This window comes from Neofelis nebulosa, chromosome 4 (assembly GCF_028018385.1).
Source record: "Neofelis nebulosa isolate mNeoNeb1 chromosome 4, mNeoNeb1.pri, whole genome shotgun sequence".
NCBI classification, from domain to species: domain Eukaryota; kingdom Metazoa; phylum Chordata; class Mammalia; order Carnivora; family Felidae; genus Neofelis; species Neofelis nebulosa.
In genome coordinates this window covers 27,737,633-27,760,485 of record NC_080785.1, presented here as the reverse complement: position 1 = coordinate 27,760,485, position 22,853 = coordinate 27,737,633, and the positions used below count along the sequence as shown (strand labels likewise).

Genomic DNA, 22,853 nt, shown 5'->3' with positions numbered 1-22,853 from the left:
CAATATTGTATGTCAATTATATCTCAAAAAGCTGGAAAAAAAAGATTTTATAATTGTTACATTAGGTGGGGTGTGGGGAACATCAATCAAATACAACCTACTCCACCATTATCAGAACCAGAATATCTGTTTGGTCAGTTGGCTGGTTGGTTTTTAAATAAAACTTCTCTTTGCTTCATTTATTAAATAAACATTTATTTGCTGAGCACATCTTAAATGCTGATGACTCTTCCTGACTCTTCCTGACAATGCAACAGCGAACAAAATAGATAAATTCCCCCATTTCTGAGAGCTGAAATTCTAGTGAAGTAGGGAGGCAGAAAAATATATATAGAAATAGAAAGTAATGTCTTCTAGTGATAAGTTCCATAAAAAAATTAAAACAGAATAAAGAGGTATACCTATTCCTCTTCTCCCTTCAAATGTTTATGCACATTACTGAAAAAAGAAATCATCAAAACCTTTACAATAAAATAAAAAATGCATATAATAAGAAAGGCACAGGGTAGCATTTAAATCAAAATGGTTAAAAGCCATTTTGTAATCTAATGTTACAACTTAAAAACACCTTATTACAAGTATTTATAACAAGTACAAACTGTATCATGCTGATTATTTGAAATACTATAAAACTATCCATAACATTATCTTGTTACTCTACATTTGCAAGGAGACAACGTAAAGATCCCCAGTTCAATTCACCTCTTAATTATCTAATATTCTAAAGTCCTTACTCCCCATGATTCTCACTGGCTCACATGTACTCCATGTCTGCCCTCACTCCATCACTCTGGGGACTCAGTTCTTTCCCTTCCTCTAGGATTATCACTCTGAGGATTCCCCTCTTACTCCCCTGCCCACAGTGTTCTCCTTCACAATTCCATTCAGCTAGGCAAATATGAAATAAGCATTTATTATGCACTACCACTGTGATAATGACCAGGGATTAAAACATAGGGAGGGACCATCCAGGTAGGTTCCATCCTTAAAAGAATCTAGTGGGAGATACAGACTCATCATCAATCACCACAATTCAGTATACTAAGTAGCACGAACTAAGTATTACAGGAGACAGGCCTATTAAAGCTATCTCCTTCATGGAGATTTGGTCATGGGAAATGACAGAAAGGAGATGACATTTGAAATAACCTTTGAAAGATGAGTGATCATACGCCAAAAGACAACAGGAGAAGGGGTGCCTGGGTGGCTCAGTCGGTTAAGCATCCGACTTTGGCTCAGGATGTGATCATGTGGTTCACGGGTCTGAGACCAGCTTAGGGCTGAGAGCCTGGAGCCTGCTCCAGATTCTGTCTCCCTCTCTCTGTTCCCGCCCCCCACCCCATCCCTGCTCATGCTTTGTCTCTCTCTCTCTCTCTCTCAAAAATAAATAAACATTAAAAAAATTTTTTTGGTTTAAAAAAAAAAAAAGATGACAGGAGTGGACACGACCTGCAGAGGGCAGGCACATCATGCTAACGCCCACTGAAAGTGTGCTCCGCTTGCTGCATTTAGATTGCATTTAGATACAATAGATACAGAGAAACCTAGTGCAGAGAAGGGTAAATGTGAGGTGGTAAAGGTAACTGGCAAAGATGGAGAAAATATTTGTAACCACTGATGAAGTCCCTTGTATGTCTTTTTAAGGAGGCTGAACTCAAATCCTATTGACTAACAGTTTCTAAGCCTAAGAAGTGTGATCAGATCTGGTTTTATCTGACACAGGAATTTCTACAGTACTTTCTTTGCACTACTTGTCAGTCCCATACCTTGCTCCACAAATAGGCTGTAAGCTTCCCCAATAAACATCTATAGTCTTACACCTATTTATATTGTCCAGTGCCTTTCACAAAGGCTTTGGATATGTTGGCTCCCTATAAATATTTCTTGATCAGTTGGTTAACATATTCTAATACACACTTATACACCATGTCATCTTGTATTGAAAAATGTTCCTTTTCCCTTCTAAAATACTTGAACATTCTTTAGAAACTTAAAGGCATTACCTCTATATTAAAGAATGCTGCTTGATTCAAAACCTAAGGTACTGCAAAATGATGTAGGGGATATATATGAGAAAGTAGCAGGAAAACAGGCAGAAAATATTTGCTGTCAAGTCATGAAGCATCTTGCATGTAATTGATGTCTATACTGAATCTTTTCCTGAACAGCAGACTGTCCTATGCCATTGCTATTAATGTAGTTTTTGTACATGTCATAGCATGGTTTCCTTGAGGTTGATTTAATTATTTTTGCATAGCAGTGCAACTAATGTAGTTTACTGGCTTTTTTTCCCTTTGATTGATATCCAACTTTCAAGTTCCAAACTCAGCATCATTTAACTGTTTTCTGTATTTTCATTTTAGTTCAATTGTTCCATGTGCCACACATAAATAAAACTATAAATTAAAAAACTAAGAGAATAAATAAACACTTTTTTTTGAATAAATACATTTCTTAATTAGGGAATTCTTTTGTACTACCATAGTCCGAAAGTATTCTCTGTGGCTGTTGCTAAGGTACATGGTGAAGAGGCAATGTACGTTTTTTTCCAAAAAGAAGCTATGGAAAATAAGTCACTTTCTATGTGGCTTGGTTTGTTTGACAGGACGCAGTATTATCAGTGAGATAAGTGTCATTGATTTAAGCTCCAAGGGGCTCTGACATCATTGCTGCACGCCTCCCTTTTGCTGTCCCACAGGATGAGAACAGTGAGGGTAAGGGACTCACAGGAGAAACAGCGTGCGCTGCCCAGTGCGAATCCACCCCCACTTTTGGAAACCACTTGAATTGCATGCCCTCTGTGCCTGCTCCGGTCATGCCTGTTCTTGTACCCCCTTCTGCTTTGTATCCAGGGAGGCTGACCTCTGCGATCTGTTTTTCCCAGGCTCCAGGACCATCTGCAGATTCAAGGGCAGGAGGAAGGGAAAAGTCAAGGAACTGCTTTTTCTGCCTTTGCAGTAGCTACCCTCACTTTCAAGATTCCAGCTCCTGTCAGAGAAGCCCTCTAGCTTCACGCTTCATACAGTAACCCATGGCCACGGGCTACCATCATACCTCTTGCTCCTTTGTCCCTCAGTCTGCAAATGGCGGGAGCTTTGATTTTGCCAATGTTTGGATAGCCTCTTTGGCTCTGGATAGCTTCTCAGCAATTTCCATCACCCATTCCATCCATTTCCTACACTAAATTCTTTATTTTAAATACTGAGAATGGTTTCTTTTTCTCACTTGGTCCCTAAACAATAGCACTCTGCTAGTGGAGTACAATAACACTGTCTTTTTATTTTTCTTAAAAATTTTTCTTTTTAAAATAGATCAGTAAAAACCCATGTAGACACACACACTAAAAAGCGGTGATAACATTTTTAAGACGTTCTGACTAAAATGTTGCTTAAAGTCATCATGCTCTGCTAACACTAAATTCTTTAACCAGATATATATAAGAAAGAAACTATAAGACCACCAGTATTGTATGTAGTAGATGAAATACATCTAAATCAAAAACAGGAAGATGATCTATGGAATCAAAGAGCTCAAACATACATTTTAGATTCATGGTCAAGTGAATTATCCTAATCATTAAGAGATTAAAATTGCAATAAACAGGACGCGTTTCTTGAGGTTTGTCTGATTCTTAAGTTTGAATATAGTTCTTACATGTTTACATGGTTTACAGATTGGTTTACAGATAATTAAATGCAAAGAATCTTCCCGGGTAACCATATGAATCAGTGAAAGGATAGCTACACCTTAAACAACTGCATAAGCCCCAGTTTGGAGGAGCCTAGAACCATTATTATGGCCATCTTTTCCTAAAAAGCTATGTTGTTTGCCTAAGTGGATTATGAGATTGTAAATTCTTAACATTTCCTTTGTAAAGTCAATCACACAATGCCTGCTACATAGTAGATGCTAAAAGATGTATTACTACACATGATTCAATAAATGAATTCACATGGCCTGGTAGATACATATTGTTTGCCTAAAATTGCTACAAGGAACATTGCAGGCAGTCCAGAATTGCAGTAAAACTATGTAAGAGCTTTTAATAACTTTCAAGTTAACCAAAATCCCAAACTTGAGGTTATAAATGGGAAGGGAAAAAATGGATAGTCTCATAGACCCACTCAGGCTTACTGATGAGAGATGAAGACAAGAAGACCTAATTCTTTCTTATCCATATTTTTAGCAAATGTGCCATTAACTGAACTTTAACTACAGGAAGCACAAGTTTTTATTTTTAAATTTGTAATAATAAAAATAAATTTGTAGATAGTCTAACACATTAAAAAAAATCTATTCCCATTTATTTGGGGATTTTTTGGTGGTCCCACAAGACTTAAATGTTTAAGTAGTCACATTAAGAACTGTTTTAGAAACAGGGGTGCCTGGGTGGCTCAGTCGGTTGAGCTCCGACTTCGGCTCAGGTCATGATCTCACAGTCTGTGAGTTCAAGACCCGTGTCGGGCTCCGTGCTGACAGCTCAGAGCCTGGAGCCTGCTTCGGATTCTGTGTCTCCCTCTCTCTCTGCCCCTCCCCTGCTCATGCTCTGTCTCTGTCTCTCTCTCAAAAATAAATAAACACTAAAAAAAAATTTTTTAAAAAGAACTGTTTTAGAAACAGATCAGAATGTATTGCATAGAAAAATCACACAGCCTTATTTTAAGAGCCTCTCTTAGGTCTTTAAAACCAGTGCATGAAAAGGGCAGAAGTTTAAAAGGAGGCAAAGAACTCAGAACACCCTGGCCCTCATGGCACACATCAGCCTCAAGACAGCATCATGAAGTCCTGCTTCCCTCCACCCTCAGGAGTAGGTGTCATATGTATGTATGTATGTATGTATGTATGTATGTATGTATGCTTTTAATTTTAGCAAGAGTGGGGGGGGGGGCGGGGGGAGAGGAGCAGAGGGAGAGAGAGAGAATCTTATGCAGGCTCCAGACTCTGCACAGAGCCTTACACAGGGCTGGATCCCACAACCCTGAGATCATGACCTGAGCCAAAATCAAAAGTTGGAGGCTCAACTGACTGAGCTACCCAGGTGCCCTGGGGGGCGCCCGGATGGCTCAGTCGGTTAAGAGTTCAACTTTTGATTTTGGCTCAGGTCATGATCCCAGAGTCGTGGTTTCGGGACCCTTGTCAGGCTCCATGCTGAACATAGAGCTTGCTTAAGATTCTCTCTCTCTCTCTCTCTCTCTCTCTCTCTCTCTCTCTCTCTCTCTCTCTCCTCCCTCCCTCCCTCCCTCCCTCTCTCTCTCCCCCACTGCCCCCTCCCTCCCCTTGCATATCCGTGCTCTCTCTCTAAAATAATAATAATAAAAAGACCACAATCCTAACCTGCAATGCAGAATGCATAAAAAAGGAGAAAGGAGATGGATTATAACTTTCTATGGATAGACCTCCAGTATCTTGATAACATACACCTCAAGGCACTCTGGCTTTACATCCCCTTTACCCTCCCCATAAACCCTCCAAGTTCTCCTAAGTATTATGCAAAAGTCTTTGGACAAAAAAGTCTTTGCTTCCTGTTCAGTCAATGCTCCCCTGAGGAAATGAAATGCAGAACTCAGATTTACTTAAATTGTGGATGGTCAGGGGGTAGATAAAGAAGAAACATAAATCATAATCTTGAAACATTATCTAGCCTCAACGATATTTAAGAAAACTTATGATTTGAGGGTCATTAAATTTTGTTCTGCCAATTTACTCAGTTGTTTTGATTTGTTCTAATAAATTTCCAGTTAATGCTTGGATTTTCTAATATCATAGAATGTTTTGCATATATTTATATTTTGTTTTCCTTCTCTGTGTTTATACTACTGGGTCTGCTTCATAACTTCATACATTGGCCATAACTTCCAGAATCTTAAGAAGGTATAGAATTGTTTCACATTCTTGTACTTTTTTAAATAAAACAAAAAGGTTTCACATAATTCTCTATTAGTTATGATATTTATGATGTTGACCCCAGTTATGAAGGAGATATCCTTTATCATAAGAGATTGATAGAAAGGAACAGAAACTTCAGTTATAGACAAAATATGCAGGATTTTTTCTTTGTTTTTGTTCAGTTTTTACACATGATAGATGTGGCATTCTAGAAAACTGGGAAAATTGCAATTTTACCCCATGTCTTACACCAAAATAATATCTTGGTAGATCAAAGATATAAAATCAAAGAATTAGACTATAAAAGTATTTGAATAAAATTACAAATATGGTTTTCTTAGAGGTCTAAGAAATTTCTACATATAATAACCAGAAAGTATAAAAGAGATTAATGAATGTAACTTCACAATAAAATTATTTTGCATGACAAATAAAACCCCTGAGCAAACCGAAAATGACAAATGACAAATAGGAAAGAATGGAAGAGGTTCAGACCCATTTCTAATAATAGGAATGCCCTGATAGAAAAGTGGGCAACATTCATGATAAAGACAAATGCATTTGAAAAGAACCTCAGCATTGCCATAAATCAAATTTAAGCAAAAATGAGTTTAAGTCAAGGAAATTATAAAGTCATGAAATTTGGTAATATGACTGACATTGTTTGAATTCTAGTACTGCCACTTACTAGCTACGCAAAGTCGCTTAACACTTTGGTGCTCTGGTTCCTTCAGTTGATAAATCCATTCCAGTCACACAGGGATCCATCCGCCCATATGCCGGCATGTTATCTGTAGCGAAGTGTCACTTTCTTCATGGCTGTCATGTGGCTGAAATTAATTGATATATATAAAACACTTAGCACAGTGCCTGGCACACAGGTACTCAATGGCAGATAAATGATTTAAAATTGTAAATTGATTAGGAATGAACGCAGCTGCAAATAGCAAAAACAAAAACAAAAATAAAAGTTCAAGCAAATGGGAATCCATTTTTCATACGGAACAGTAAGTCCAGAGGTGGGATATTAGTTCAGCTTCCCAAAGATGCTATCGGGGACACAGGCTCTTTTTTGATGTTGTACTCGACAATCTTCAGTGTGGAGGTCTCTGTACTCATAGTTATTGCCTCATGATTCTAGAGTGATGCTGTATCTTTGGGTATCACCTCTCCATTAGAAAACAGGAAAAAGCAGGAAGGAGCAAAAGGCATAAAATTAGAGTGGGGTGCCAGCTCAGCTTCTCTCTTATCAGGAAAGCAAACCCCTAAAATAGTAAACTCTTACTTATATCTATGACTCAGAAATGTATCACATGGTCATCACTAGCTCCAATGTAGTGGAGAGAAGGGGCTAGTAGATGGGTATTGGGTCCATCAACCAATTCTCCCCATAAAGGCAACAGTGAAAAAAAACCAAAACACTTAGCAGTGGCTTTCACCTTCACTGCTCCTCCACCCCCATACCTCCTCCCCACCCCAGCCTCTGACAAACACCAACCTCTTTTTTGTATCTATGAAGTTTGTTTCTGGGAACCCTATAATGGGAATATTATGCTTGATGATGTCACCGGGTTCCCTAAGTCTATTTTCGTTTATTACTATTATTTGTCTCTCTCCTGTTCAGCCGGATTGCTCTCCATTGCTCTGTCCTCCAGGTCGCTCATTGATTCTTCTGCTTCCTTCAGTCTATTTCCTCCATGTAGTCTATTTTTAATTTCACTTATTTTTTCATCTCTGGTTCTTTTTTGTTTCCTGTTTTGTTGAGGGTCTCACTGAAGTCCTCTACTCTTCTGTCGAGCCCAGTGCATATCTTCATGACCATTGCTTTAAATTCTTTATCAGGCATATTGGTCATCTGTTTCATTTAGATGTTTGCTGTGATTTTGTCCTGTTCTTTCATTTGAGACATATTCCGTTGTCTCATTTTGTCTAACTCTCTGTGTTTCTGTTAGCAAAGTCGGCTAGGTTTCCTGGTCTTGAAACTAGCAGCCTTGTGAAGAAGAGGCCTGTAGTGTCCTGAAGAGCAATGTCTCCTATTAATTAGAACTTGGCACTTCAAGGGTGTCTCCTACGTGTGTTGTGTGTACCCTGCTATTGTGGCTGAGACGCATTTGCCTTTGGTACTGTCATTTGCGATGGCTTTGCCTGTTGGGGGCATTTCTGTCCCTGTGTTAATGGGCCAGTCTGGGGCCACCTTGGGCTTGAGTTTAGTCACACCAGGCATTTGCCAGAGATGCAGTTGCACTGGACTTCAGGGTCCTTCAGGGCACTTTTCCTGTGTTGTCCCCTTGAGAAATCTTCTTTGGTGTGAGGGGCCTGCAGTCAGACCAGATGTCTGGCTCCAGCCCGCCACTGAGGCCTCAGTCAGACTGGTATGTGTGGTTATCTTCCCCTTTCCACAGGGCAGGAGTCACTTTGAAGCTGTGCTGGCCGCCATCAGGGCTGCTTGCATGCTGCCAGACTTGTGACACCACTTTGGATGGGCTCCACCCAATGGTGTATTGGAGGGAGGACTACTGGAGAACATGAGGGTACACGGTGTTAAAGTCTGCACGGGTCTGTTGTGGAGGGGACTTGGAGCCGCTTTAGAAAACTCCAGGGTTGGAGAGGTGAGTGCCCAGGAGCCCATGGGGGTGGGGCTCATGGTGCACAAGGTCCTTGCTGGTTTGCTGTGTGAGGGGAGAGCTCCCACCAGGTGCTGGTTTGGAGGGAGCACGTCCACAGCACAGAATGGGGACGGGCACACTGTTAGCAAGCTAGGTGGTGTGGTGGCACTGAGCTGCTTCCTGCAGGCGTCTGTGTGTTCAGGCTGGGAAGTAGGCGGGGGGTGGGGGGTGGGGGGGGTGGGGGGTGGGGAGGGGAATAGCGCCCACCAACTTCTTTGTTCCTGAAGTCTTCCAAAGTTCCCTGCTCCTCCAGCACATGCTCCAAGATTAGGAAACAAATGTCCCTCCAGTATAGCCCGGGCGTTTTTCAAACTACTGCTTCTATGCTGTATCTCTGAGGGGCTGTTGTGCTCTGTCTTTATGGGCAGGGACTCAGTTTCCTCACTGCTCCCCCAGGGAAGAGCCTATTCATTTTTAAAGTTCACATGTTAAGCTCCATGGATTGTTAGGCCCTTCTGCTTTTCAAAGCCAAATGTCATGGAGGTTCGTCTTCCCTGTGCCTGTGGTGCCTGGTTTGAGGATCTTATCCTCCCCGCTGTATGCACACGCGGCATCCCTCTCTCCCATTGACAGGTCCGTTTGGCTCCCGACCACATGTCTGCCCTTCCCACCCACTTTGACGTGGCCTCTTCTCTACACTTAGCTGTGGAGGGTTTGTTCTGCCAGTCTTCTGGTCATCTTCTGAGTTATTTACACGAATATGGGTGTTTTTAGTTGCATCCACGGGATGAGCTTGGGATCTTCCTACTCCACCATCTTCCCTGGAAATCCTAATCTGATTCATTTCAATCAAATAATCTCTCATTTCTAAGAAAAGGTCATGAAAGAAGAGAATGACATACTAGAGAGAACCCGAGTTTCAAGTAAATACATTAAGAGCATGGAGAGAGGTCTCATCAATTGTGATGTGTGGTGAGAAACATATGAGGAGGACTTATTTGATGTGATGAAGGTGTTAACTAATGCTATGGAAGTAATTATTTTGTAATATGTAGGTGTATCAACATACATCGTACACCTTACATTTACACAAAGTTATGTCTGGACTTTAAAAAAGGATGACAACCATCAATCTAAATTAGACTATCTCTGTCTCTGCCTATTTGAAATAAAATCAACCACAACACATTTTTTCTTACATGAAGGTACACATCCATAAAGTATTTATTTTGCTATTTTGTCCTACTACTACAGAAGCCCAAAATCTGGCATTTAGGACAAAGTTGCAAATAACCTTTGTTATTTTAATTTGTGGAGGAAATTTAAAGGCCAAAATATATTTGCATGTGAGATCTGAAAGGGAAGGTTTCTAAAACCTTGAGAAGAGTTTTCTGCTGACCTTAACGAAAGTGGTTTGCACTGATTTTACGACAAATAAATACCCTGAGAAGCTTCACAGGAGCATCTTCTTTAATTCTTACAAAAGCTCACTACAGAAGACAGGTAGTTAATAGTGCTTCAAAAGATGACAAATCTCTGAACCTGGAAAAAAAAATGCAGCCCAAGGAAGCAGAGTCATTTATGGTAGATCGCACACTAAGTTAATGCCAGAACCAATAAGACATTTCAGTCCAGCTGACTTTTCTCAGTTATAAGAACATTCTGGGCCTAGTAGAGATTTCCATTCTTCTTTGGAATCTCAAAGAGAGTTGCTCAATTTGTTCTTGATAATCATAGTGGATGATGAGTTATTATTCTGACACAGCAGATATTCATGCATATGTGTTAAATGAAAGGACAAAAGAGACCACATAAACTACTCAGTAAAATTCACTTTTGAGACTAAAACTATGGAATCAAACGTTCCTAAACTTATCTGAATTCATGTCTGGTTTTCAAATTTTAGATGAATAATGACTTTCCAATTGATAATTTTCTTTCTTTTTGTTGCTCTTGTTTTAGACTATTTGCTTTATCAGGGTAAGGCAGGGCAAGAGCATGGACAATTTGGTTTGGGTTTAATGCCAGACTAATCTCATTGAACTTAGGATACCTTTACTCAGATTTATTTGGGATCAAAAGGAGTTGCTCTCTAAAGAGATATATGGATAGTGGCTATACAGCAAAACTGATTAGTATTCTGACATTCTCCATCATACTCACGACTCAAATGTTATGCATCTGATGTATACTGATATGTATACTGATACAAAGTCAGTATTTTAAAGCTTGAAGTCGAAAGCACATCTCTGTTACATGTGTAATAAGTTTCTGTTTAGCATTCATAAGCCCCAAATCCATCCTCTTTTCCTTTTGGAAAGCAATTTCAAATAGATTTCATATGGAGGAATAAACAAATCCAAAGTATACAAACCACATACATCTGATCAGAATCAGTGAAACAAAAATTTGAGTATTGCAGAAAAGGTCTATCAAATGGATTGTTTTCTGCCTATCAAATCCAAAACTGCTAACGTGAAGGCAATGACATATATCAATTATCATAATTTTGTGAGGAAGGCTTAAATGGCCTACTGCCATTTAAGCAGTAAGTGAAGACTTCTAAGATCTAAAGTCACAAATGTAAGTGTTGATTTTGATTATCTCTGTAGCGTGATTTTGATGATTTTTTTAAGGTGGGAGCAAAATTTAATCGAGTTCACAACTAAAAAGGCAGCAAAAGTTCCTGTCAAATCTTTTAATATTAACTTGAACTTCTATTCATCCATAAAGTCCTAACAAAATTAACCTTCTCATCACTAAGGACATAAGAAATAATAAATTCTGCTTAATGTTAAGCTTATGAAAAATATGTGACTTATTTTACATAATGTTAACTTAAAACCGTCAATTGTTTCCTTGAATTATGCAATACATTGAGAAGCCCAGTGGAATCAAGAGTTTTTCTAAGGAAAATTATGAATTGATAATTAAACTATTTGGGATTTTTAGCATAATTAAAAGTGACAGACCATGCACAGTATTTGACTTATTGAATAGATACTAAATTAGCGATTTTACACAAATTCTGGATAGCCAAAGCATTAGTAATATTCTAGAGTTCTTCTATTTTTCTATCAATTCTCCCTAGAAACATTTGACTAGGTTTTAAAATAATGCCTCTCTTAGTCGAAAAATGCAAATACCAGACACCAGAGTGCTCTTTGCATTAGTTTCGCTCTTTATCTTAGAGAGTAGCAACATTGTGGTGGAGACTATCATAAATGCTATGCTACACTGAGATTGCTTTTCTTCAACTGCTTAAGAAAATAACTTTTATTCTGCTAGGGTCTTCCTTGAATATGCATGAAGTGAATAAAGTTACAAAAACATGTTTATGCTGTAGTCTGAATATGAGTTGATACATGATCCTGCTAGGATTCGGAGAAGTCAAGTTAGGTTTAAAAAAGGAAATAGACACCAAAATCCCAAACTGTTAGCACTCTGACTGGTTCTGCCTGTACTATTTGGCATGCGTATGATTTTGAGGGAAGGGACGGTCTTATTTACTGCTGGTATCCCAGTTCTCATCACAGAGCTCTGAACAAGGTAAATGCTCAGTGAAATTTGATCATTGAATAAATACATAGACACACAGACTGAACTGGGGTCAAACTGTTGATATACTTTTTTCATGCAACAATAAATAGAAGAATTTTCTAAGTATTCCAAAACATGATCTTTGAAGTTTGCATTATACTCTTTTTTTTTTTTTTTTTTTTTTTAAGGTGATAGGTAATTTATCTAATCAGCATTCTGGGGACATTACAGTTGTTTCCATTTTTTTTTTAAACATCTTTTTTTGGGCATTACAGTCATTCTCAATTTTTTGCAGATCATAAAAGAGGAAAAACTGGCATATAGAGGACAATTTTTTTAAAGTTTTAACTTTGTGCCACTAAATAACCTTACAGAAAAAGTTCAACTCCTAACACTATAAGAGGCTATTTTTTTCTTTTTTAATATATCTTCAGAAAAAATTTCTAATACAAAGATGGGAACACATGAGCACAATAGTTTTTATTATTTTCATTGGAGGAAGGACCGTTTGAAGGTTTCCTCATAATCCTCTAAACTAGAAGAGGTAGACTCTAAATAAACATTGTAATATCATATTCATCGCTTTATCCACTTAACTCAAACCACATTCCACACACCTAGAATTGTATTTGCAAATTCTTTCTACAAACGGAGAAAATCAAATTAATCATTGCTCCAAGGTTGGAGGAGGTACACAGGAGAATCTGGAGCAGATCAATACCACCAATCTGGCCTCTGTGTAAGTGCACTGTAAATTGTAAAGGGTCATTCGAATGTACACTATTATTTCTTTAAGTCTGTAATTTTCCATTTAAAATATCACCTACTTCCTAAATGAACTGCCAGGGAACCTAAACAATATTAATGATTACATTTTGGTTTGCCAGAACACTAGTGTTTGACCCACCCACTACAGATTAAAATCAAGAGTAAAAACAAAACAAAAACAATAGAAACAACTCCATTCAGATGAAGGAGGAGCTAAGTAATTGATTTGCCTCTTCCTTAAAATACTGAAATGACTGTGGATGACTTAAAGTTTTCCAAGAAAGATCTTTCAGATGCCAAAGAGAAATTCTCACTTTGGAAGAGGAAAGAAATGATTTTAAGCATCATCTGGTTGACTGGTTTACAGTCTGAATATGTGAACTATTGGAGGGCATTAGAAAAGTAATAGGTAGAACGTAAGGTTCTTAAACTATTTTCAACATTACAAAAAGCTTTAAAAATTGTACAATCACCCATGAGAAATCTGGGCTGATTCCTTACTTTTGCTTAGGATTAGATGAATTCAGTGATTAGCACTAGTTGTATTAAATCAGACCCAGAGGTACATATCAGGTCCTGAATGTTTGCAGAGTTGGCTTCCTTTATAATTAAAGGGAAGAAACTGGATAATGCCATGTGGTTTGACCTCCTCTGCCGTGATCCTGCGGGTGTAGTCTTATCTGAAAGATTTGTCTTACTACCTTAGGATAACCAAATGTTGTATCATCAAGCCTAAGGAATACAGGCAAGCCAGGTTTCAGTAAATTTTAAGTACCTAACATGTGTCCTCTTTATAAGAACCAAATCTTATTTTCTGAGGCAGATAAATTATGGTATGCGTCACATGCCCTTTTTGTGATCTTAGGGTAGAAAGCAATTTTGCACATTCAATACTGGAAATCGAGTGCTTTCAAATAGGTGTCAGTTATGGTCTGTGGAACCATAAAATAAGCATTAAAGTAGCTCACCAAATATCCTGGCATAAAAAATGCATTTTGATTTGCATTTAGATTTAACTAAAACCATAGGGACTCAACATTTGTAGTGTATTGCATCATTATTCTTTGTTTAACTTTCTGTTACAAGAAGAGACAGGTACATAGAGTCATAGAAGCCCATTCCAAAATTAGATCTTACCAAATATTAACTAAAAACTTTCCTGATGACTTTCCGAAAGACAACGAATAGCTAGCCAATGGCACTAAATATAACCACTTCTGAGTGACAAAAACACTGGGAAATCCATAGCTTTACTTGTATTTTAGTTTTAACTGACTCAAAGAAACCGAAGAGACTTTTATAAACAGACTATACTGCCCAATAATCTCCCCGTGAAATTTCCCCATGACATTTTCTTCCATCTCTACCATTGTTTCAGAGCTGTGTTTTTTCAACGGAACAAGAATATTTTCATTCTTTTCTAGCGCTTGCACACTGTGTTATTTTCAGATTCCTCCCCTGTTACTCAGTCAAGCTAGCCCCTATTTTAAAATAAGTATCAGCCCTACTGGTACATAATGATGGATATTTCTCTTGAATTTATTTTATTTCTCTTATTTCTCCCAGTAAGAATGAGATATTTGAGAAAATGGGATTTGAAAAAATAAAACTATCCAAAATGACCATCTCAGGAGAGGATTCTTTGGTCAGTTGGTCCACTGCCATTCACTCCATTCCGTTCCCGTATAGGTAGCAGCTTCACTAGGTTGGGCCTGAAATGACCCGAGGATGTAGCTGTTTCCCTTTGTCACCACTGCAGCTGGGTTTGCTTGGAAGTTAAGGAATCAGCAAAGTAGAATAGAATAAATCTCAAGTCTTCTTTGTAAGAGAAGAGCAATAAAGATGATCGGTTTTTGCCACCAAAACTTAGTAATACTATCTAATCCTTTATGAGGGTTTCCTAAGTGCCAGATTCTAAGTGTTTTACATATATAATTTGAATTCATTTACGGGGGGCCCCTCCATGATCTTCTGAAGGGAGCACTATTACCACTCACAGTTTCCAAGAGAAGATAACCAACCTGCCTAAGGTCAAAAAGCCAGTGAGAAGTGCAGCCGGAGATTGAATCCATGCAGTCTTAAACAACAGCTGAGGGGGGACATCCAAGGATCTGATGCCTTGAGAGCTCTTTCCCCAGATGATTACGATATGAAGCCAAGGTTAAGAAGCACTGACTGGTACAGATTCCATATCAAGGTACTTCAGCTCAAATGCTTTCAGGATCAGGCAGGTAATACAATGTCTGAAGCAAGCAGATATAGATCCCATACTCTAATTTCTATAATAATGGTACTAAATCTTATACCTGCAAAGGAATCACCTGTGGAGACTGTTAAAAATGCAAATTATTAAGCCTCAGCCTCATAAAATCTTCGTTCGATCTATATCAAAATTATCTTGGTTTTATTTTTAAGCACAAATTTCTGAGTCCCTGGTAACCACTGCTCTAAAATCACCTTACGTGCTAATACATTCTAGTAGTCTCAGATTTTAAGTTGGGCTCTCAAATATGAGATGATCACTTTATTCATTCTAGAAATATTTCTTGAGCATCTGTTTATAAAAAAGGAACTTCTAGGCACTGGGCAAACATCAGGGAACAAATCTAACACCTTCCCCAAGGAGCTCATATGCTGCTAGGGAAGGGAAACAGAGTACAAGTGAATAAATGTATGTTATGTAAGTACAATGGAGAAAAGTCAGTTGGAGGGGGGCATGATGGAATCGAATGGTCTTTTACATGGTCAGGGGTAGACTTTCTGAATTAGGTCACATTGGTACAAAGGATGTGAGAGAGTGAATCACGGAACCTGGAATAGCTCAATAATGTCCAGACTCAAGTGACAACAGAAAGTACAAACTTCCCCTGTGAAGGGGAAGTTTACTGGTATGTTGAAAAAACAAGGAGACCAGTGTTTGGACAGGAGAGGAGAAAGGTCATGTCAGGGAGGTAGAAAGGAAATGGATCACATGGTGAAGGCCACGGTAATCTCAACTCTGCGTGACATTAGAAAACACTGGAAAATGACATTATCTGCCTTACATTTTAACGGGTCAGCCTAGCTATGTAGAGAGGATAGATATAGTTTGTGGGGAAGCTGTAGGAGCAGGAAGACCAATTGGGAAAGTAAGGCTGTAGTCCAGGCAAGGGAAGATGGTAGCATGGCCAGCATGGTAGTAGAGGAAGTGGTGAGTAGGCAAAATCTGGAGATACTTTAAAGAGTGCATCCTGATGATTTTTCAAATGGACTGGATGTGGGCCATGAAGGAAAGAGAGGGATCAAGGATGACTAGATCTAACGTTTGGGAATTTAGAGCTTAGGAAATTTGGTATAGGTAAAATACCCTCCTAGCAAATTCCCAGTTAGTGGGACACCGGTGTAAAGCTTGTTTTACTTAGGACTTAAGCAACACTTCCCATGAAGCACTGAGGGTGAAATATGGGAGTACACATCTTCCAAACGCCTGTGATTCATTAAAACCCGTATTCTTCCGGACATGAAACACTAAAAACAAGACAATTCTTTCATTACCTGTAACAACAATAGGAAAAGGTAAGAAAAGCTAATGTTCTCAATGATATTTATATCAGAAGAGAACTGATTTAATACCAGAAAAATACAAGTCTGTCCTGTAGTAATTAATGCTTCTAATAATTCTTGAGCATGTGGAGATACTGCAAACATTTCACATTCATCATTAGTAACAAAAACAAAACAAGAAAGTGCCTCAAGGAAGAGCCAAAAAGTGGACAGCCAGTGGAAAATTCCCTTGCTCTATTTCTTCCACCTGCAGAGTTTACATCCTACCATTTGGGAACAAATTTCTGCATTTTAAAATAACCGTCACTACAAAAAGACGTTGTTTAGTGTGCCTAGTATAAAAATCCACCTTGTTACTCTTAATATTGAGATAAATAAAAGGCTTGTATCTCCTAATAAGATAATAACTTTGTGAATAAGAGCCATGAAATCTGTTGCATTTTCATGTATGAGTTTTGTTCAAAACCCATAGCTTAGGTTTTATAACTATTCCATATGTTAGAGGTAATGAGTTAATAGCTACTCCTCTATTTAGCTCTTGTCCTCTTGCCCTATTTCTAAAGATTGTGTCTCATGTCTGTCTTTTATTGTAAACCACGTGAAATCCTTTATGGAGACAGACACCATATGAATAATAAATGAATATAAATGTATCAGCTGACTTTTAAATACATACCTATTTTGTACTCGGTATTCTTTTGCTTAACCTCCATTCAAGCTTTGATCATTGTGCAGAAATACTTGCCAATGATTCCAAAATTTAAGTATTAAGTTTATTGCTCCTGAACCTCATCTAATGGGAATGAACACATAGGATTCTTAACCAACCAAATAAAAGCCACCACCATGCCTATCCACTGCAAGCTATGTTTTCATGTGACTCACAAATGAATACTTTTGATTTTCAAATGTGTTGTCTTTTCTAATTACTGTTACGGAAGTCTGCGACAGAAAGTCATTTAAGAGGTAGCTAAACTTGATACAAGTTTTACATTCTAAAAGGACTTTGCCCTCTAATAGAGGACAAAAAATCTGCTGAGGAAGAGAGTCATATGTAAAAACAAATTGGCTTTTATCTGGGAGTTCCTATGTCTTTTTTTTTTTTTTTTTTAAGTAGGCCTCCTTCCCAGCCCAGAGCCCAATGTGGGACCCGAACCCATGACCCTGAAATCAAGACCTGAGCTGAGATCAAGAGTTGGAAGCCTAACTGAGTGAGCACCCCCAGGCGCCCCTGGGAGTTCATATTTCAAAGAAGGGAACAATCATTCTGAAGGTATAGAAAAGAAAAAAAAAAAAAAAAAAGGATATACCATAGATTTAAGGTTGTATATAAAAGGGTACTTGTTTAGAAACTGTTAACAATATTTGATGGAATATATTAACAGATAATAAGGTATTTAACAAATACACGCTCCAAATCTTCAGAATGTTGTGAACAGATGAAATAAAAGAAACTTTTCACTCAAGCTGAAAATGTCTTTCTTTGGTAGTTGTGGACTAGGTTGTTAGGAAAATTCTAACCTAGTACCCTGCAAAGTGAATTCAAAGTAGAGAATAAAAGCAGCACGTGTGCTCACACACACATATGCACACACTGTACCAATGTGCCTTTATGGCCTAGATTTCAAGGGGAAAAAATAGACATTAAGATGTTGCTACAGTCCAAAAATAGCAGAGGAGTCTCTGAACTATCCACGTTTCATCGGTTGGAGCATCTGAGGGAGAGCTCCCATATACATTAATGCATTATCCTTATCACTGTAATTGATACCTAACACTTCTCAACCCATCAAAAGCAGTCCTAAATGGAAGGACATTTATCTCCATGTAAGATGACCATCACTTCGAAACCTTACATGATCTCAAATTTCGTAACAGCTTAAATCACTTTCTGCAGAGAAAAATAATACATGGTGCTACTAATTCACTTCCTGGCTGCCAAGGCAAGATACGATCTCACATACCTGAACACACTGGTGACTTCCTATTTAGTGAGTTCTGATACTATTTCCAAGTATCAGAGGGAAGAGAAGGAATATCACTAGGCCCAGATTTTACTAGCTGACTAGTTCTTTTTCCGGAAGTGGGTAGAAGGCTTTGACACCATCCAGAGATCCTGAAGGGCAAGCACAGGAAGAGAGATCTTTATTTCCTCTAAAATGATGCTTTACAACTTTAGGGTGACTCATCATAGCCATCATAGCACCTTTCTCATAATGAAAAGCATTACAGGAGGCATTCTCCTTTCTTACATTAACATACATGTGTATATATACACATACATAAACAAACATATATATTATGTATACGTAAACATATATACATGTATATATATGTGTGTGTGTATATATACATATATATACATGTATATATACATATATACATATATGTGTATATATACACATATATACATATACACACATACATATATACACATATATGTACATATACACACACATATATACATATGTATATATATGTGTATATATATGTATATATATACACACACATATATATATACACACACATATATATATATATATATATATATATATATATATTACAATGAGTCTTTTAAAGCATATTTCAAGACAATTCTGTCATGGCAGAGTCCTAATCTGTACTAGAAGTTGGGCAGGACTTCAAAATTCTGATCACCTAAGAACCAACCGCCAGTGGATACAGTGAAACCAGGTCCCAGGGGCTTCAGATTTATTTAAAAGGAAAATAACACCAAAAAACCCCAAAAAACAAAAATACAGACTAAAATAACAAAATATTATTATTAATAAGTATAAGGCAACAAAGTCAACAAAATAGGTAACAATAAAAATATAAAATTCCAAAACTGTCACAATAATAGAAACACATAAACAGACCCAAAACCACGACAAAAATAGGTCAAATAATCAGAGAATTCCCACTAAAAAGTTACTTATGCTGAGTAATTAAAAACAAGTTTCTCCTATGTGTATTGACATAAAAAAACAAACTCTATAAAAGTGACAAAAGCAAGTTGCAGAAATATATTTATAACATGATGTTATTTTTAAAACGTATGTATACACATATTTACACATTCTTAGGGAAAACAGTCTGGAAAAGCATACACCACATAGTTAAAAGTAGTTTGCTTTGGGGTACTAGTTAAGAGTCAGAATTAGTCCAACTTCATATACTTTGTTGCTTCAATATTTACAAATGCATACTGGTTTCATTTTACAAAATTCTGGATAAAAACAAAACTTGATGAAACACATGGTCAAAATTTAAAACAGTGAAAACAATAAGAATCTAGCTATTTCACCAGATCCCAAGGAAAGCTTCCAGAAAGTGTAGAAGAGAATTGGCTGGAATGAGAGTCACAAGTCGTGACAAACTCATGCTTTAACTTTGGAAACCAAACAGCACAGCCGGTGAAGGATTCTGGTCCATCCCTGTGACCTGCAAAAGTGGCAGCACGGGACATAGATGGACTCAAAACCTGGGCAGCCGGTGCCCTAGTGCGTGGAGACGGCTTTCTCAGGGAGACAGAGGGGTCTTCAGCTCCTATTTCAACACTAGTCTTTCTATATTCATTCAGAAACAACTCCCGAAGTGCAACATGACCAGGGGTTTCAAAAAAAAAAAAAAAAAAAAGAGGGGGAATGATGCATTGCATCTCGGCCTGTAGAGTTCCCCCAAAGAAAGCAGTAAAATGGAGGGTAGGGACAGAGGAAAGAGCGTGTGAGCAGTACACCTCTCATTACTGTATAATCAACTGCCTCAGACTGTCTAGGCTACGCCTTCTCTTCCTCCCACGAAACAGTGCAGGGGCTATAAGAGACAGTCTGGTAGTATCTAATGGATGCTGCAGGGACTGGAAATTGAGCAAAGAGGCTGTACACAAACCATTTTCTTAAATTTATGTAATTCTGAGTCTGACCGGAAAGGTACCAGGATTCACATGGACAATAAAGAGGACATGGCTCAAATCAGGGCACAATGAACTACTGTCTACTTGTTGCTCCAGAAATAGAATCCTCCTAGCATTCTGGATTCCTGATTCAGGTATGGCGCATGCATCACAGCTGGACAAACACTAGGTGTTGACAGAACTCTTCTTGTTTGTTCAAAGCTAAAAAGTTAAAAAAGAAAACAAATGATGACAACGTGGGGGGCTATTTAAAAACAGAAAAGAGAGAAGTGACCTATCACTGTAAAGACTCATATGAGGCATCTGACTTTGATAACTTGGAGCGAGCACTGTGACCTGCCCTACCTTCTGACCTCTCCTCTTCTGGGCATTTCCTGTAGAGAAACTGGCTCTCTCACCTTTGTATCCTCAGTATACCATTGGTACTGAAATCTACTCATCTATACGGTTCTTAAAACATTTCCCTGAAGATGTTTTGAACCAAGTGATTATATCCCCCCAAAAAGCAGCATCAGCTTCTTTCACCATCTCCAAAAAGCTGGTAATTCAGTGATGGGAGATGGGTCGTTAGGTTGGGGGATGGGCTAATTTACTCAGGAACTAGAACTTGGGAGTTATTGGGGCACTTGGGTGGCTCAGTCGATTAAGCATCCAACTCTTGATTTCAGCTCAGGTCATGACCTCACAGCCTGTAAGTTCAAGCTCCACGTTGGGCTTTGGGCTGGGCATGAGGCACTGTCAGCGTGGAGCCTGTTTGGGATTCTCTGACTCCCTCTCTCTCTGCCCCTCCCCTGCTTGCTCGCTCTCTCTCTCTCATAATAAATAAACATTAAAAAAATAATTTAGAGTTATTATAAACACAGGAAATCAGGTATTTGACCCTTTTTGCCAATAAAATGTTAAAAGCTTTTTGATAGGGTAAGAAAATGTAACACTGACTCCTCTCATAATCTGCTTCCAACGTCATTTCAAATATTTAAGAGAGGACGCAGTTGTAGAAAACCCATGCTAGCTTTTGCCCCAGAATCCTAGAGTGGTTAGCAGAACAGCCTCTGAACACAGATTACCTGAATGAGAGTACTGACTAGCATATTGTGTGAACTTAGTGAAGTCAGCTTCTCAATCAAGTTTTATCAGGAAATCAGTTTTATTAGGCAAATGGGTTTTTATGAAACTCAAATATATGTTGAATGCTTTGTACAGTACCTAGTGTATAGACGGTCCTAAATATCTATTATAGTGACATTCCTGCTTTCTTTGCCTCCAGTCATGTCTCAACTCAACACAGGGCAAACAAAGAAAACAGCTGAAATATGTGCGTTAATTTATTCTTCACTGATACTGAACTAGGCAGATCTGTATGTCTTAGTCTTTACCAAATAATATACATAAATCTATACATACATACAAATACATGGAAGTATTTGTATAAAACTGAATATTCATGATTTTGAACTTCACAAACACTGTCAGGTAAAAAGTGGACTATGATACTGAGTTAATATCTCATTTTGTGTTCAACCTGAAATATAAGTACACATTACATAAGACTATTAAAAAATGGTAATATAAGTCACTAACATTATAAATCTGACTGCTTTATTAGATCGAGGTGGAATGCAATAACTTCATGTAGAGAAACGAGCAATCAAAAGAACATAATTCAGGTCTTAAGAAATGGATTTATCCTAAATTGGTCAATAGTACCGAAAGAAAGCAATTCTGCCACGTACACTTAAAGTAAATCATTCCTTTAAGTATGCTGTAGCTCACTCAGAAGAGCACTTCTCAACAAGAGTGCTTGTTTAAGCAGATCCCTTTGTACAAAACAAAACAAAACGACTCAGCTGCTACACCCCTCGCACTCAGTAAAAGCTGAGTAATTTAATGCAAGGACATTTTCTAACCCCATACCTGTGCTAAAATCATTAACACTGCTGATACAAAAATCAGGGCAGGAAGGAAGGAAGGCCTAGGATGATGGCTGGCAGAGAAATCAGTGGCTGACATATGGAAAAAACAAACTTAGAGCAGGATAACAAAACAGCTTCTCTGAAAGGGCTGCAAGGGGTAAATGAAAACACAGTCCTTATTTCTTCCACTTCTTCCTTTATATCCCTAGCAGCCATCATACTGGAAATTTTGAGCAACGGGACCATTTTTAACTTACCCACAAGTAGGCATTTGATAACACAATGTCTATTTGCCAAAAGAATTTTAAATTGTGGTTAAAGTAGAAAATAAACTATACAGCTAAATCTTTATAATAATCTCACAGAAAATGATGTTTTCTAAAATTATAGTATTTTACATGTGCTAAGCTAAATGACAATATTAGATTAGATCTTCCGCAACTGTGGTGTCAAAAATCTGATAGCAAATCTGCTGCTCTGTTCCGCTTGTGACATTATACGACTTGATGAGGCACTCCAACCATGGGTATGCATCTACAGATGAGAAAAAATGTTATTTATGCATTAAAACTAAACAAATATCTCTAAAATAGGTAGCTGAGCATAATGATTAGCTAGAAAAATTAACATATTTAATTTAGCTGGAGAAGTAAATAAAATACACTTACCAAATATATTATT

At 37.9% G+C, this 22,853-nt stretch overlaps 1 protein-coding gene and 1 long non-coding RNA gene across 5 annotated transcripts in view; both read right to left on the bottom strand.

Annotated features, from left to right (window-relative positions):
- Positions 1 to 1,538: 1,538 nt before the first annotated feature.
- On the bottom strand, positions 1,539 to 18,713 carry LOC131509045 (uncharacterized). Of its 2 annotated transcripts, XR_009260276.1 has the most exons (4): positions 18,308 to 18,713; positions 14,822 to 15,043; positions 6,575 to 6,716; positions 1,539 to 2,897 (listed from the first exon to the last, which is right to left on the bottom strand). It is a non-coding gene; the product is annotated as an uncharacterized LOC131509045 (long non-coding RNA). The 2 variants fall into 2 exon arrangements; XR_009260275.1 differs by having other exon boundaries at positions 14,822 to 18,713.
- Positions 18,714 to 19,346: 633 nt separating this feature from the next.
- POT1 (protection of telomeres 1) overlaps positions 19,347 to 22,853 on the bottom strand; it is an 83,401-nt gene continuing 79,894 nt past the window's right edge. For all 3 annotated transcript variants that reach the window (XM_058724424.1, XM_058724422.1, XM_058724423.1), the window contains exon 20: positions 19,347 to 22,706. In XM_058724424.1, the coding sequence (XP_058580407.1) occupies positions 22,594 to 22,706 (113 nt within the window). In that variant the 3' untranslated portion in view covers positions 19,347 to 22,593. The remainder of the gene's footprint in view (positions 22,707 to 22,853) is intronic.